This window comes from Schistocerca serialis, chromosome 4 (assembly GCF_023864345.2).
Source record: "Schistocerca serialis cubense isolate TAMUIC-IGC-003099 chromosome 4, iqSchSeri2.2, whole genome shotgun sequence".
In the NCBI taxonomy this organism is placed as follows: Eukaryota; Metazoa; Arthropoda; class Insecta; order Orthoptera; family Acrididae; genus Schistocerca; species Schistocerca serialis.
Window position 1 is genome coordinate 326,933,510 of NC_064641.1, and position 12,537 is coordinate 326,946,046.

Genomic DNA, 12,537 nt, shown 5'->3' on the forward strand with positions numbered 1-12,537 from the left:
CACAAAACTGGTCAGAACACTGCTGAAGAAACAACAAAAAAAGCATGCCAAATTTAAACGAATGCAAAATCCCCATGTCTTCCGGTCTTTTACAGAAGGTCGATACTTAACGCAGACTTCAGTGCGAGATGCTTCTAACAGTTTCCACAACCAGACTTTGTCACGAACCCTGGCAGAAAACCTAAAGAGATTCTGTCTGTATGTAAAGTACGCTAGCGGCAAGACACAATCAATGCCTTCTCTGTGCGATAGCAATGGAAATACTATCGCTAACAGTGCTGCTAAAACAGCGTTACTAAACACAGCCTTCCGAATTTCCATCACCAAAGAAGACGAAGCGAATATTCCAGGATTCAAATCAAGAAGAGCTCCCAACAACAGTAACTTACAACTAGATGTCCTCGGAATACTAAAGCATCTCAAATCCCTTAATAAAAGCATGTCTCCCGGTTCTGACCGTTTGCCAATTAGGTTCTTTTCAGAGTATGATGACGTAATAGCGCCATACTTAATAATCATATACAACTGCTCCCTCGACGCAAGATCCGTATCCAAAGATTGGAAAGCTGTATCATTAACGTCGATACGCAGCAGGATTTCGCACATTACAAAATACCTCTAACAGAACGGTCTGTTTGCACATACTCAACACGGATTTAGAGAACACCGTTCTTGTGAGAAGCTTTTCACTCACACGAAGTGTTGAGTGCTATTAACAAAGAATGTCAAATCTATTCCGTATTTCTACATTTCCGGAAGGGTTTTGACACTGTACATCACATGCGGCTTGTAATAAAACTGCGTGCTTATGGAATATCGTCTCAGTTCGTGATTTCCTTTCAGAGAGGTCACAGTTAGTAGTAAGCAACGGAAAGTCATCGAGTAAAACAGCAGGGATTTCTGGTGTTCCCCAAAGCAGTGTTATAGGGCCATTACTGTTCGTTATGTATATAAACGATTTAGGAGACAATCTGAGCAGCCGTTTTAGATTGTTTGCAGATCATGTTGACGTCTATCGTCTAAAGAAAGTCATCGAAAGATCAAAACTAATTGCGAAACGATTTAGAAAGGGTATCTGAATAGTGCGAAAATTGGAAATTAATCCTAAATAATGAAAAGTGTGAAGTCATACACATGAGTGTTAAAAAGAATCCGTTAAACTTCGGTTACACAATAAATCAATCAAATCTAAAGGATGTAAATTCAGTTAAATATCTAGGAATTACAACTGAGAACAACTCGAACTGGAAATACAACATAGAAAATGGTGCGAGGAAGCCGAATCAGAAACTGCATTTTATTGGCAGAACACTTTTGGAGTACCGCTGCTCGGTGTAGGAGCCTTACGAGATGGGATTAAAGGAGCCCATCGAAAAACTCGATGAAGGGCAGTGCGTTTTGTATTATCGAGAAATAAGGAGAGAGTGACACAGAAATGATACATGATTTGGGGTTGACATCATTAAAACAAAGGCGAGTCTGGTTGCGGCGGGATCTTTGCTCGAAATTTCGATCACCCTACGTAGCAAGAGAAGTTCATTATACTAAAATAAGAGAGGTCGCACGAAAAGATATAGGTTTTCGTATATTCCTCGCGCTGTTCGAGAGTGTAGAAAAAGAGAATTATTGAGAAGGTTATTCAGCGAATCCTCAGCCAGGCACTTAAGTGTGCTTTGCAGAGTAGCAATGCTGATGTTGATAAAGATGTAAATGTAGATGTAGATAGAGTTCTTAGTGACTGTGGAGTGCTGTTAACTTTCTATTCAATAGTTGCTCTTCTGTCACATAGCTTTCTAACAAAGTTTGTTGATAAGAATAAATAGTTTCTGTGGGGTGACTTTATCGACTTAAAAATTTGAAATTTACGTAACTCGTGGCTTGTGGTTCTTGTAAATAAGCTATTTTGTAAATGTTAAATACGGACTCTCACATTTTGGTGCCATATTATCTTCGACCACCCTCCCCATGAACCATTCACCTTGCCGTTGCTGGGGAGGCTTGCGTGCCTCAGCGATACAGATGGCCGTACCGTAGGTGCAACCACAACGGAGGGGTATCTGTTGAGAGGCCAGACAAACGTGTGGTTCCTGAAGAGGGGCAGCAGCCTTTTCAGTAGTTGCAGGGGCAACAGTCTGGATGATTGACTGATCTGGCCTTGTAACACTAACCAAAACGGCCTTGCGCCGGCCTACGTGGCCGAGCGGTTAAAGGCGCTACAGTCTGGAACCGCACGACCGCGACGGTCGCAGGTTCGAATCCTGCCTCGGGCATGGATGTGTGTGATGTCCTTAGGTTAGTTAGGTTTAAGTAGTTCTAAGTTCTAGGGGACTTATGACCACAGCAGTTGAGTCCCATAGTGCTCAGAGCCATTTTGAACCAAAACGGCCTTGCGGTGCTGGTACTGCGAACTGCTGAAAGCAAGGGAAACTACAGCCGTGATTTATCCCTAGGGTATGCAGTATTACTGTGTGGTTAAATGATGATGGCGTCCTCTTGGGTAAAATGTTCCGGAGGTAAAATAGTCACCCATTCGGATCTCCAGGCGGGGACTACTCAGGAGGAGGTCGTTATCAGGAGAAAGAAAACTGGCGCTCTACGGATCGGAGCGTGGAATGTCAGATCCCTTAATCGGGCAGGTACGTTAGAAAATTTAAAAAGGAAGATGGATAGGTTGAAGTTAGATATAGTGGGAATTAGTGAAGTTCGGTGGCAGGAGAAACAAGACTTTTGGTCAGGTGAATACAGGGTCATAAATACAAAATCAAATAAGGGTAATGCAAGAGTAGGTTTAATAATGAATAAAAAAAATAGGAGTGCGGGTAAGCTACTACAAACAGCATAGTGAACGGATTATTGTGGCCAAGATAGACACGAGGCCCACACCTACTACAGTTGTACAAGTTTATGTGCCAACTAGATCTGCAGATGATGAAGAAATTGATGAAATATATGATGAGATAAAAGAAAGTATTCACGTAGTGAAGGGAGACGAAAATTAAATAGTCATGAGTGACTGGAATTCGAGAGTAGGAAAAGGGAGAGAAGGAAACGTAGTAGGTGAATATGGATTGGGGCTAAGAAATGGAAGAGGAAACCGTCTGGCAGAATTTTGCACAGAGCATTACCTAATCATAGCTAACACTTGGTTCAAGAATCATAAAAGAAGTTTGTATACATGGAAGAACCCTGGAGATACTAGAAGGTGACAGATAGATTATATAATGGTGAGACAGACAAAGATCTAGAAACCAGGTTTTAAATTGTAAGACATTTCCAGGGGCAGATGTGGACTCTGACCACATTCTATTGGTTATGAACTGTAGATTAAAACTGAAAAAACTACAAAAAAGTGGGAATTTAAGGAGATGGTACCTGGATAAACTGACTAAACCAGAGGTTCTACAGAGTTTCAGGGAGAGTATAAGGGAACAATTGACAGGAATGGAGGAAGAAGTACAGTAGAAGATGAATGGGTAGCTCTGAGGGATGAAGTAGTGAAGGCAGCAGAGGATCAAGTAGGTAAAAAGACGAGGGCTAGTAGAAATCCTTGGGTAACAGAAGAAATATTGAATTTAACTGATGAAAGGAGAAAATATAAAAATGCATTAAATGAAGCACGCAAAAAGGAATACAAACGTCTCAAAAATGAGATCGACAGGAAGTGCAAAATGGCTAAGCGGGGATGGCTAGAGGACAAATGTAAGGATGTAGAGGCTTATCTCACTTGGGGTAAGATAGATACTGCCTACAGGAAAATTAAAGAGACCTTTGGAGAGAAGAGAACCACTTTTATGAATATCAAGGGCTCAGATGGAAACCCAGTTCTAAGCAAAGAAGGGGAAGCAGAAAAGTGGAAGGAGTATATAGAGGGTTTATACAAGGGCGATGTACTTGAGGACAATATTATGGAAATGGAAGAGTATGTAGATGAAGATGAAATGGGAGATACGATACTGCGTGAAGAGTTTGACAGAGCACTGAAAGATCTGATTCGAAACACGGCCCCGGGAGTAGACAACAATCCATTAGAACTACTGACGGCGTTGGGAGAGCCAGTCATGACAAAACTCTACCATCTGGTGAGCAAGATGTATGAGACAGGCGAAATACCCTCAGAATTCAAGAAGAATATAATAATTCCAATCCCAAAGAAAGCAGGTGTTGACAGATGTGAAAATTACCGAACTATCAGTTTAATAAGTCACAGCTGCAAAATACCAACACGAATTATTTACAGGCGAATGGAAATACTAGTAGAAGCCGACCTCGGGGAAGATCAGTTTGGATTCCGTAGAAATATTAGAACACGAGAGGCAATACTGACCTTACGACTTATCTTAGAAGAAAAATTAAGGAAAGGCAAACCTACGTTTCTAGCATTTGTAGACTTAGAGAAAGCTTTTGACAATGTTGACTGGAATACTCTACTTCAATCTCTAAAGGTGGCAGGGGTAAAAGATGGGGAGCGAAAGTCTATTTACAATTTGTACAGAAACCAGATAGCAGTTATAGAGTCGAGGGGCATGAAAGGGAAGCTGTGGTTGGGAAGGGAGTGAGACAGGGTTGTAGCCTGCCCCCGATGTTATTCAATCTGTATATTGAGCAAGCAGTAAAGGAAACAAAAGAAAAGTTCGGAGTAGGTATTAAAATCTACGGAGAGGAAACAAAAACTTTGAGGTTCGCCGATGACAGCAAAGGACTTGGAAGAGCAGTTGAATGGAATGAACAGTGTCTTGAAAGGAGGATATAAGATGAACATCAACAAAAGCAATACGACGATAATGGAATGTAGTTGAATTACGTCGGGTGATGCTGAGGGAATTAGATCAGGAAATGAGACACTTAAGGTAGTACAGGAGTTTCGTTATTTGGAGAGAAAAATAACTGATGATGGTCGAAGTAGAGAAGATATAAAATGTAGACTGGCAACGGCAAGGAAAGCGTTTCTGAAGAAGAGAAATTTGTTAACATCGAGTATAGATTTAAGTGTCAGGAACTCGTTTCTGAAAGTATTTGTATGGAGTGCAGACATGCATGGAAGTGAAACATGGACGATAAATGGTTTAGACAAGAAGAGAATAGAAGCTTTAGAAATGTGGTGCTACAGAAGAAGCTGAAGATTAAATGGGTAGATCACATAACTAATGAGGAGGTATTAAATAGAATTGGGGAGAAGAGAAGTTTGTGGCACAACTTGACAGGAAGAAACGACCGGTTGGTAGGACATGTTCTGAGGCATCAAGGGATCACAAATTTAGCATTGGAGGGCAGCGTGGAGGGTAAAAATCGTAGAGGGAGAGCAAGAGATGAATACACTAAGCAGATTCAGCAGGATGTAGGTTGCAGTAATTACTGCACAGGATAGAGTAGCATGGAGAGCTGCATCAAACCAGTCTCAGGACTGAAGGCCACAACAACAACAACAACAACAACATTAACTTCGAATTGCTACTAATACGGCCGATATATGGCAATCTGTAACTTGACATTTGATGTGATCAGTTATCACAGCTACTGTAGAATGGTGTTCACTACGCTTGATTGACAAAAGTGTTATCAAAAGATCCAGTACAGACAAGAGACGAGTGAACTTTCAAAAGCAGTGCGAAAATGTGGAAGATGGAGTGAAACAGTGAGGAAAGCATGGGTTTCTTAAAAAGGACCTGTGAATACTTACCCAGTTCTTGCGAAGTCCGTCCACAGTTTAGTCATGATTTTAACCATCTGAATGTCGTTCTCGGGCCTCTCGCCAATTATTGGAAGGTATGTGTTGTTTGAAAATAAATATAACAGGTCTTCTCCATGACAAATACCTGTAACATAATGTAAAATTCCATGGTAAAAAAAATAAGAAACAAAAGTACTAGTATTCAGTTAGGCACCAGTTTTCTTATTACATTGTATTCTTCAATAGTAGAAGGACAACAGATAATCTCGAACAGCAGTCCCGTGATATACGGGGTGATCAAACAGTCAGTATAAATTTGAAAACTTATTAAACCACGGAATAATGTAATTAGAGTGGTAAAAATTGATACACATGCTTGGAATGACATGGTTTTTATTAGAAGGGAAAAAAAGTTCACAAAATGTCCGACAAATGACGCTGGACAGCAAAACGTCAGTGATTGCGCGTGACAATCGTGTATAAAAGGAGCTGTAAGAGAGAGAGAGAGAGAATCAGATGCGCCAGCAGTCGCAGCACGTTGACGTTACCTGAAAAGGCGCTTTTAGTGAAGCTGTATTATCAGAACGGGGAACGTGCTAGTTCAGCGTTACGATCCTATCGCCATAGGAAGGGGATTCGAACAGGTAAAAGTCCGTTGCTAAATGCAGCTGTGGCGAGAATGATTTCGAAGTTCGAAACCACGGGTTGTTTAGACGATAGACCCCTTTAGTGGCCGACTGAGCACAAGGCGTAATGCTGCTGAGACAGTTAGGAAGAGATGGAGACTGTAGCGGCTTCGTCTGTGCACTGGGAAGTCAGCGCTCGAGCAGTCGCACGTCACACCGGCATTCCATACACTACTGTTTGGTTGGCACTGAGGCGTACCCTTCGATACTATACGTACAAAATCCATCGGCATCATGAACTGTTACCTGGCGATTTAGCAAAGCAAAGGGCACTTGCGGCGTGGGCGTTTCAAAGATGGCGGAAGATGTCGATTGATTGAGTAACGTGTTGTGGACCGACGAAGCTCATTTCACGCTCCGAGGGTCTGTCAACGTCCACAACTGCAGAATTTGGGCTACCGAAAATCCTAGAACTGTCGTGGAAACTCCATTGCACGACGAGAAAGTCACGGTATGGGTTGGATTTATCACATCTGCAGTTATCGGGCCTTTTTCCTTCGAGGGAATGCGTGATTCTGGTTTTGTAACTGCTACCGTGACGGGTGAGAGGTACGCCGATATGTTACAGAATCGCATCATCCCCAGCCTGGCTGATAAACACCTGCTGGAACGTACGATGTTTATGCAGGATGGCGCTCCACCCCATATTGCTAGACGAGTGGAAGATCTCTTGGACGCGTCGTTTGGTGATGATCGTGTGCTCAGCCGCCACTTTCGTCATGCTTAGCCTCCCAGGTCCCCAGACCTCAGACCGTGTGATTATTGGCTTTGGAGTTACTTGAAGTCGCAAGTGTATCGTGATCGACCGACATCTCTAGGGATGCTGAAAGACAACATCCGACGCCAATGCCTCACCATAACTCCGGACATGCTTTACAGTGCTGTTCACAACATTATTCTTCGACTACAGCTATTGGTGAGGAATGATGGTGGACATATTGAGCATTTCCTGTAAAGAGCATAATGTTTGCTTTGTCTTACTTTGTTATGCTGATTATTGCTATTCTGATCAGATGAAGCGCCATCTGTCGGACATTTTTGAACTTTTGTATTTTTTCGGTTCTAATAAAACTACATGTCATTCCAAGCATGTGTGTCAATTTGCACCTCTCTGTCTACATTATTCCGTGATTTATTCAGTTTTCAAATTTATACTAAGGTTTTGATCGCCCGGTATGTAATGAAAACTGCGGATAACGATCTCGATTCTTACACATCACATTACTTGTGCAAGGACATAGTTCTGATTTTAACCACTCTGGCTGTGGTACCGTACTAACTCATTTTCTTCATGTTTTATTTGTGATACAGTACACAGAAGTAGGGAGAACTGCTGTAACAGAGGCGTCTTCCAGTTATTTGACAATGCTAGCAAAAGTCGCAAGACATGTTTTGTAGTAAACCACTTGCTGCCCGTACATTTCCTACTGTCTTGTAGCCTCACTAGCCAGTATTTGTGCAAAAGTAATAACAAGTAGTGAGAAAACTGCCGTGAAGAACTGTATTAGCAGCCGCAGCCAGCAGCTGCAGTGTGGCGCCATGTGCGTCAGAATAAACATGTCTCTGTCACCACACCAGGACAAGCGTCTGCTGTTGGGTAACGTGACTAGGGGCCTGTTTTAGTGAAACAAATGCGCCCTGGAGCGATGTAAGTATGTCTGGATTCTGCGGCAGGAGCATTCACGTCGCTGGAGAACAGCAGCACCTCCACGACGTGACACGCCTGACAGTGAGACGACTGGGCATCGGCAGCAAAAGCCGTCGGTTCGAGACCGGACTGCGACTGAGTTCCTGCAAGGACTTAAAAGGAAACATTCCCAAGTGTCAATAAACGATCTTGATGAAACTTTGCGGATGTGTTAAGGGAGCAAAATAGTGCACTACGCATTTATTTGTTTGGGCCCATTCTCACTTTTATGGTGTAAAACCCACCCCGAAAGGTAATTTGGCATTTTGCTTTAGAGGGAATATTTTCGAGACGATGATACGTAAAAAAAGTTTTTCATATGAAGGTCGGTATGTAATTAACGTTTGCTATTAATTTCAAATTTTGCAAAATATCTCACAACCGTTAACTAATTTTGAAAAAAACTTTTTTTACTATATAAATTACAAAAACCACTTACATCCCTGCGTATTAAAACTTTTTTCAGAAATACTATTTCTGAAAATCAGGCTGTACGGAATTTCCTACATAGCTAATTGAGGTTTCTAAACATTCATAACAGTTCTAATTATTTATTTTACATATAATTGTTTTACGCTTTTAATCGTTATTTTACGTTCTGAGTTCATGAATTTCTTTTGTTTACCGTTTCACATACTTGTATTTTATTAATTGAAAATAATACGTAACTCATTGCTATGATAGAAAATACGCACACTAATAATAATCTGAAAGGAAATGCTTAGAACATAACGTTTCTTTTTATATTTAGCACACAAAATGAATGAAATTTCTTCACGTAATATACACGATGGAGAAGACACTATAAAACCAAATTCAGTAGGATTGCAAATGGTCACGAGTGATCCTCTAAATATCCTTACTTGTATTATCAGGAGTATTCCAGTACAATGGTGAGCCTTGACGAAGGAAACTGGTCATGTACTACTGATTACAGGCTGCTTGTATTGTTTCTGAAGTGGAGATTGACATCATAATCGTTCAGCATAACACGATCCGAAACTCTTCTCATGAAGTTCCTCCAACATCGAAAGCTATATACGTCCGCGGTTGTACCTGCGCCGTCGAGCAGCCACTCAGGGAGAGTAGTTAAGTAACTGAAGCACTGTTATAGTATTATGGTTAAGTGTTTTCATGATTTGATTGTGTTCCGCTCAGAGCAAGGAATAGGGTTCAGTATTTAAGCACGTAAGATAGTCAGAAGTTAGGATAGTGGTATTTATGAGTGTGTAACTCATAAGAGATAATCATGTCGTGGTTAGACCAACAGGAGCACAATTCTCGATACCGCTAGCGGCTGCTACAGAGGAGGTATTGAGAATTTTATGAGGCGAAGTGGATAAGTTGTCAGCGAAGGTGGCAGAGCGTTCTATGAGGTCTGAAGCACTTGACGCTGAGGTGAAGGAAATAGCTTAATACAAAACTCCCGAGTATAGGGGGAAGATGCAGGACACTACGAACAAAAAACAAACCTCGGGATATGAGGAATGTGTTGACTATGGAGAGGATGAAAAGACGGAAAAGGAAGGGAGCAGAGAGGAGGAGAAAAAGGGAACCGAAAGGCAGAGGAGCAAGCTTGTGGGTAGTTTGCCTGTTCCTTCAGAGAGATCCCCTGCCTTTAATATATTCGAACTTTTCGGTCCTCGGAAAATCAAATCAGTTGTAGATGTTGACGAATCACACGTTCCTTAGGCTTTACGTAAGGCGCAGGATAATGTTGGTGTTAAGCTAGAATAAGTAATGTAGAAGTGCTATCTCAGATATCCAGCGGAATTGTGGAGTCTGTGGTAGCAGAAATGAGTGTAGGCTATATCGAAGTGATTACATATGGGGATGCCAACACGAGTGATCACTATCGTTGAAGAAGCAGTAGTTTGCCACTAAGACGTCACGACCGCGGCCTACAGAGGCCACTGAAACCCCCACGGATCTGCCATCAGCACTGCGGGCATCCTAGGCAGCATCCTCTCACCAGGAGGGAAGCCGCCGCCTGTACGTGACTGCTAGCCAAGGACAACAGAATGAGACGTGTTGTGCCTCACAGAGTCATGTCTAGGCATGAACCCTGACTGAATAAACGCCTTCTTTATTGCCACCTGTGCTTCCACTAGCCCCTGCGGTCTGCCACCAACACAGCTCATGCCTCCGAGTGCAACTGCGGTCTTGTCTGTTCCCGCAATGAGTGCCGTCTACTCAAAACCAGTTGTCACCAAAGAGGTTCTTACTGTCTGTGCATACGCTGAGTTTAACCGATTACAATGCAAAATGACTGATTTCAATGGAGAATCCTCTTGCTATGAATGTTACTCATTTACGGTACCACTTTCATTCATATGTGTTTTACATAATCGATAACTACTTCACTGATACAAATGTACCGTATCAGATTTTCGTCTGGAGGGACAATATACTGTAGGCAGAGCAGACTGGGGAAGTTTTAAATTGTATTTGTTTCTCGAGTAATAAAAAAGCAGTGACTTCAGCGTTTATGACAACAACAGTATGTGCTTCGCGTCTTATTGTGTTTTGTCTCTAAAAAATATTTTAAGCTTTAAAAGATAATTTCGTGATTGTAATCTCCTGTACTTAACATCCTATACTCCTATATCTTTATAAATACACACTCTGCACCAACACTGATACTATCTGAAGTCTTCACTAACATTCGTAAACAGCAATGTTCCCATTTTATGTAGCGCATACTGATTAAGAGGATAACTGGTCGAAAACACTTTAGGTATCCTATGCGTATAGAAATCATGCAGAAAACATTAGCTGTGTCTGCCCCACTATACCATAGGAGAACGTTGTATGTGTCCATGAAATTTGTTGTTTTTTACACTTCTGTACTGTGCATAAAAAAGCAGGCAATTAGTGATGACTGAATTTTAGGTTTGTATAAAAATATTCTAGTAGTTGGTCTACGGATGTTCTAACGTTAGAAAGTTTAAATTAACCAAAAGTGAAAAAGTCCAACAATCGATGTTACAACGAGTGATCAGGGAACAATCTACAAACACCTAGTGTATACTGGCTGTTCTACATTTACATCTACATCTACATTTAAACTCCTCGAGCTACCCAACGGTGTGTGGCGGAGGGCACTTTACGTGCCACTGCCATTACCTCCCTTCCCTGTTCCAGTCGATTACGGTTCGCAGGAAGAACGACTGCCGGAAAGCCTCCGTGCGCGCTCGAATCTCTCTAATTTTACATTCGTGATCTCCTCGGGAGTTATAAATAGGGAGAAGTAATATATTCGATACCTCATCCAGAAACGCACCCTCTCGAAACATGGACAGTAAACTACACCGCGATGCAGAGCGCCTCTCTTGCAGAGTCTGCCACTTGATTTTACTAAACATCTCATTAACACTATCACGCTTACCAGACAACCCCGTGACGAAACGCGCCTCTCTTCTTTGGACCTTCTCTATCTCCTCTGTCAACCCGACCTGGTACGGATCTCACACTAATGAGCAATACTCAAGTATAGGTCGAACGAGTGTTTTGCAAGCCGTCTCATTTGTTGATGGACTACATTTTCTAAGGACTCTCCCAATGAATCTCAACCTGGCACCCGCCTTACCAACAATTAATTTTATATGATCATTCCACTTCAAATCGCTCCGTACGCATACTCCTAGATATTTTACAGAAGTAACTGCTACCAGTGTTTGTTCCGCTATCATACAATCACACAACAAAGGATCCTTCTTTCTATGTATTAGCAATACATTACATTTGTCTATGTTAAGGGTCAGTTTCCACTCCCTGCACCAAGTGCCTATCCGCTGCAGATCTTCCTATATTTAGGTGTAATTTTCTAATGCAGCAAATTCTCTGTATACTACAGAATCATCCGCGAAAAGCCGCATGGAATTACCGACACTATCTACTAGATCATATATATATATATATATATATATATATATATATATATATATATATATATATATATATATATATTGTGAAAAGCAATGGTCCCATAACACTCCCCTTTGGCACTCCAGAGGTTTCTTTAACGTCTGTAGACGTCTCTCCATTGAGAACAACATGCTATGCTCTGTTTGCTGAAAACTCTTCAAGCCAGCCACACAGCTGGTCTGATATTCCGTAGGATCTTATTTTGTTTATCAGGCGACGGTGTGGAACTGTATCGAAGGCCATCCGGAAGTCAAGGAAAATGGTATCTACCTGAAACCCTGTATCTAATATTTTCTGGGCCTCATGAACAAATAAAGCGAACGATCGCTGTTTCCGGAATCCATGCTGATTCCTACATAGTAGATTCTGGGTTTACAGAAATGACATCATACGCGAGCAAAAAACATGTTCTAAGATTCTACAACAGATCGATGTCAGAGATATAGGTCTATAGTTTTGCGCATCTGCTCGACGACCCTTCTTGAAAACTGGAATACCTGTGCTCTTTTCCAATCATTTGGAACCCTCCGTTCCTCTAGAGACTTGCGGTACACGGCTGTTAGAAGGGG

At 41.7% G+C, this 12,537-nt stretch overlaps 1 protein-coding gene across 1 annotated transcript in view; it reads right to left on the reverse strand.

Moving 5' to 3' along the window:
- The window catches only part of LOC126474437 (venom carboxylesterase-6-like), a 138,231-nt gene that overhangs the window by 13,445 nt on the left and 112,249 nt on the right, over nucleotides 1-12,537 (reverse strand). The window contains exon 9 of the mRNA XM_050101908.1: nucleotides 5,678-5,813. Coding sequence (XP_049957865.1) covers nucleotides 5,678-5,813 — 136 coding nt within the window. The remainder of the gene's footprint in view (nucleotides 1-5,677; nucleotides 5,814-12,537) is intronic.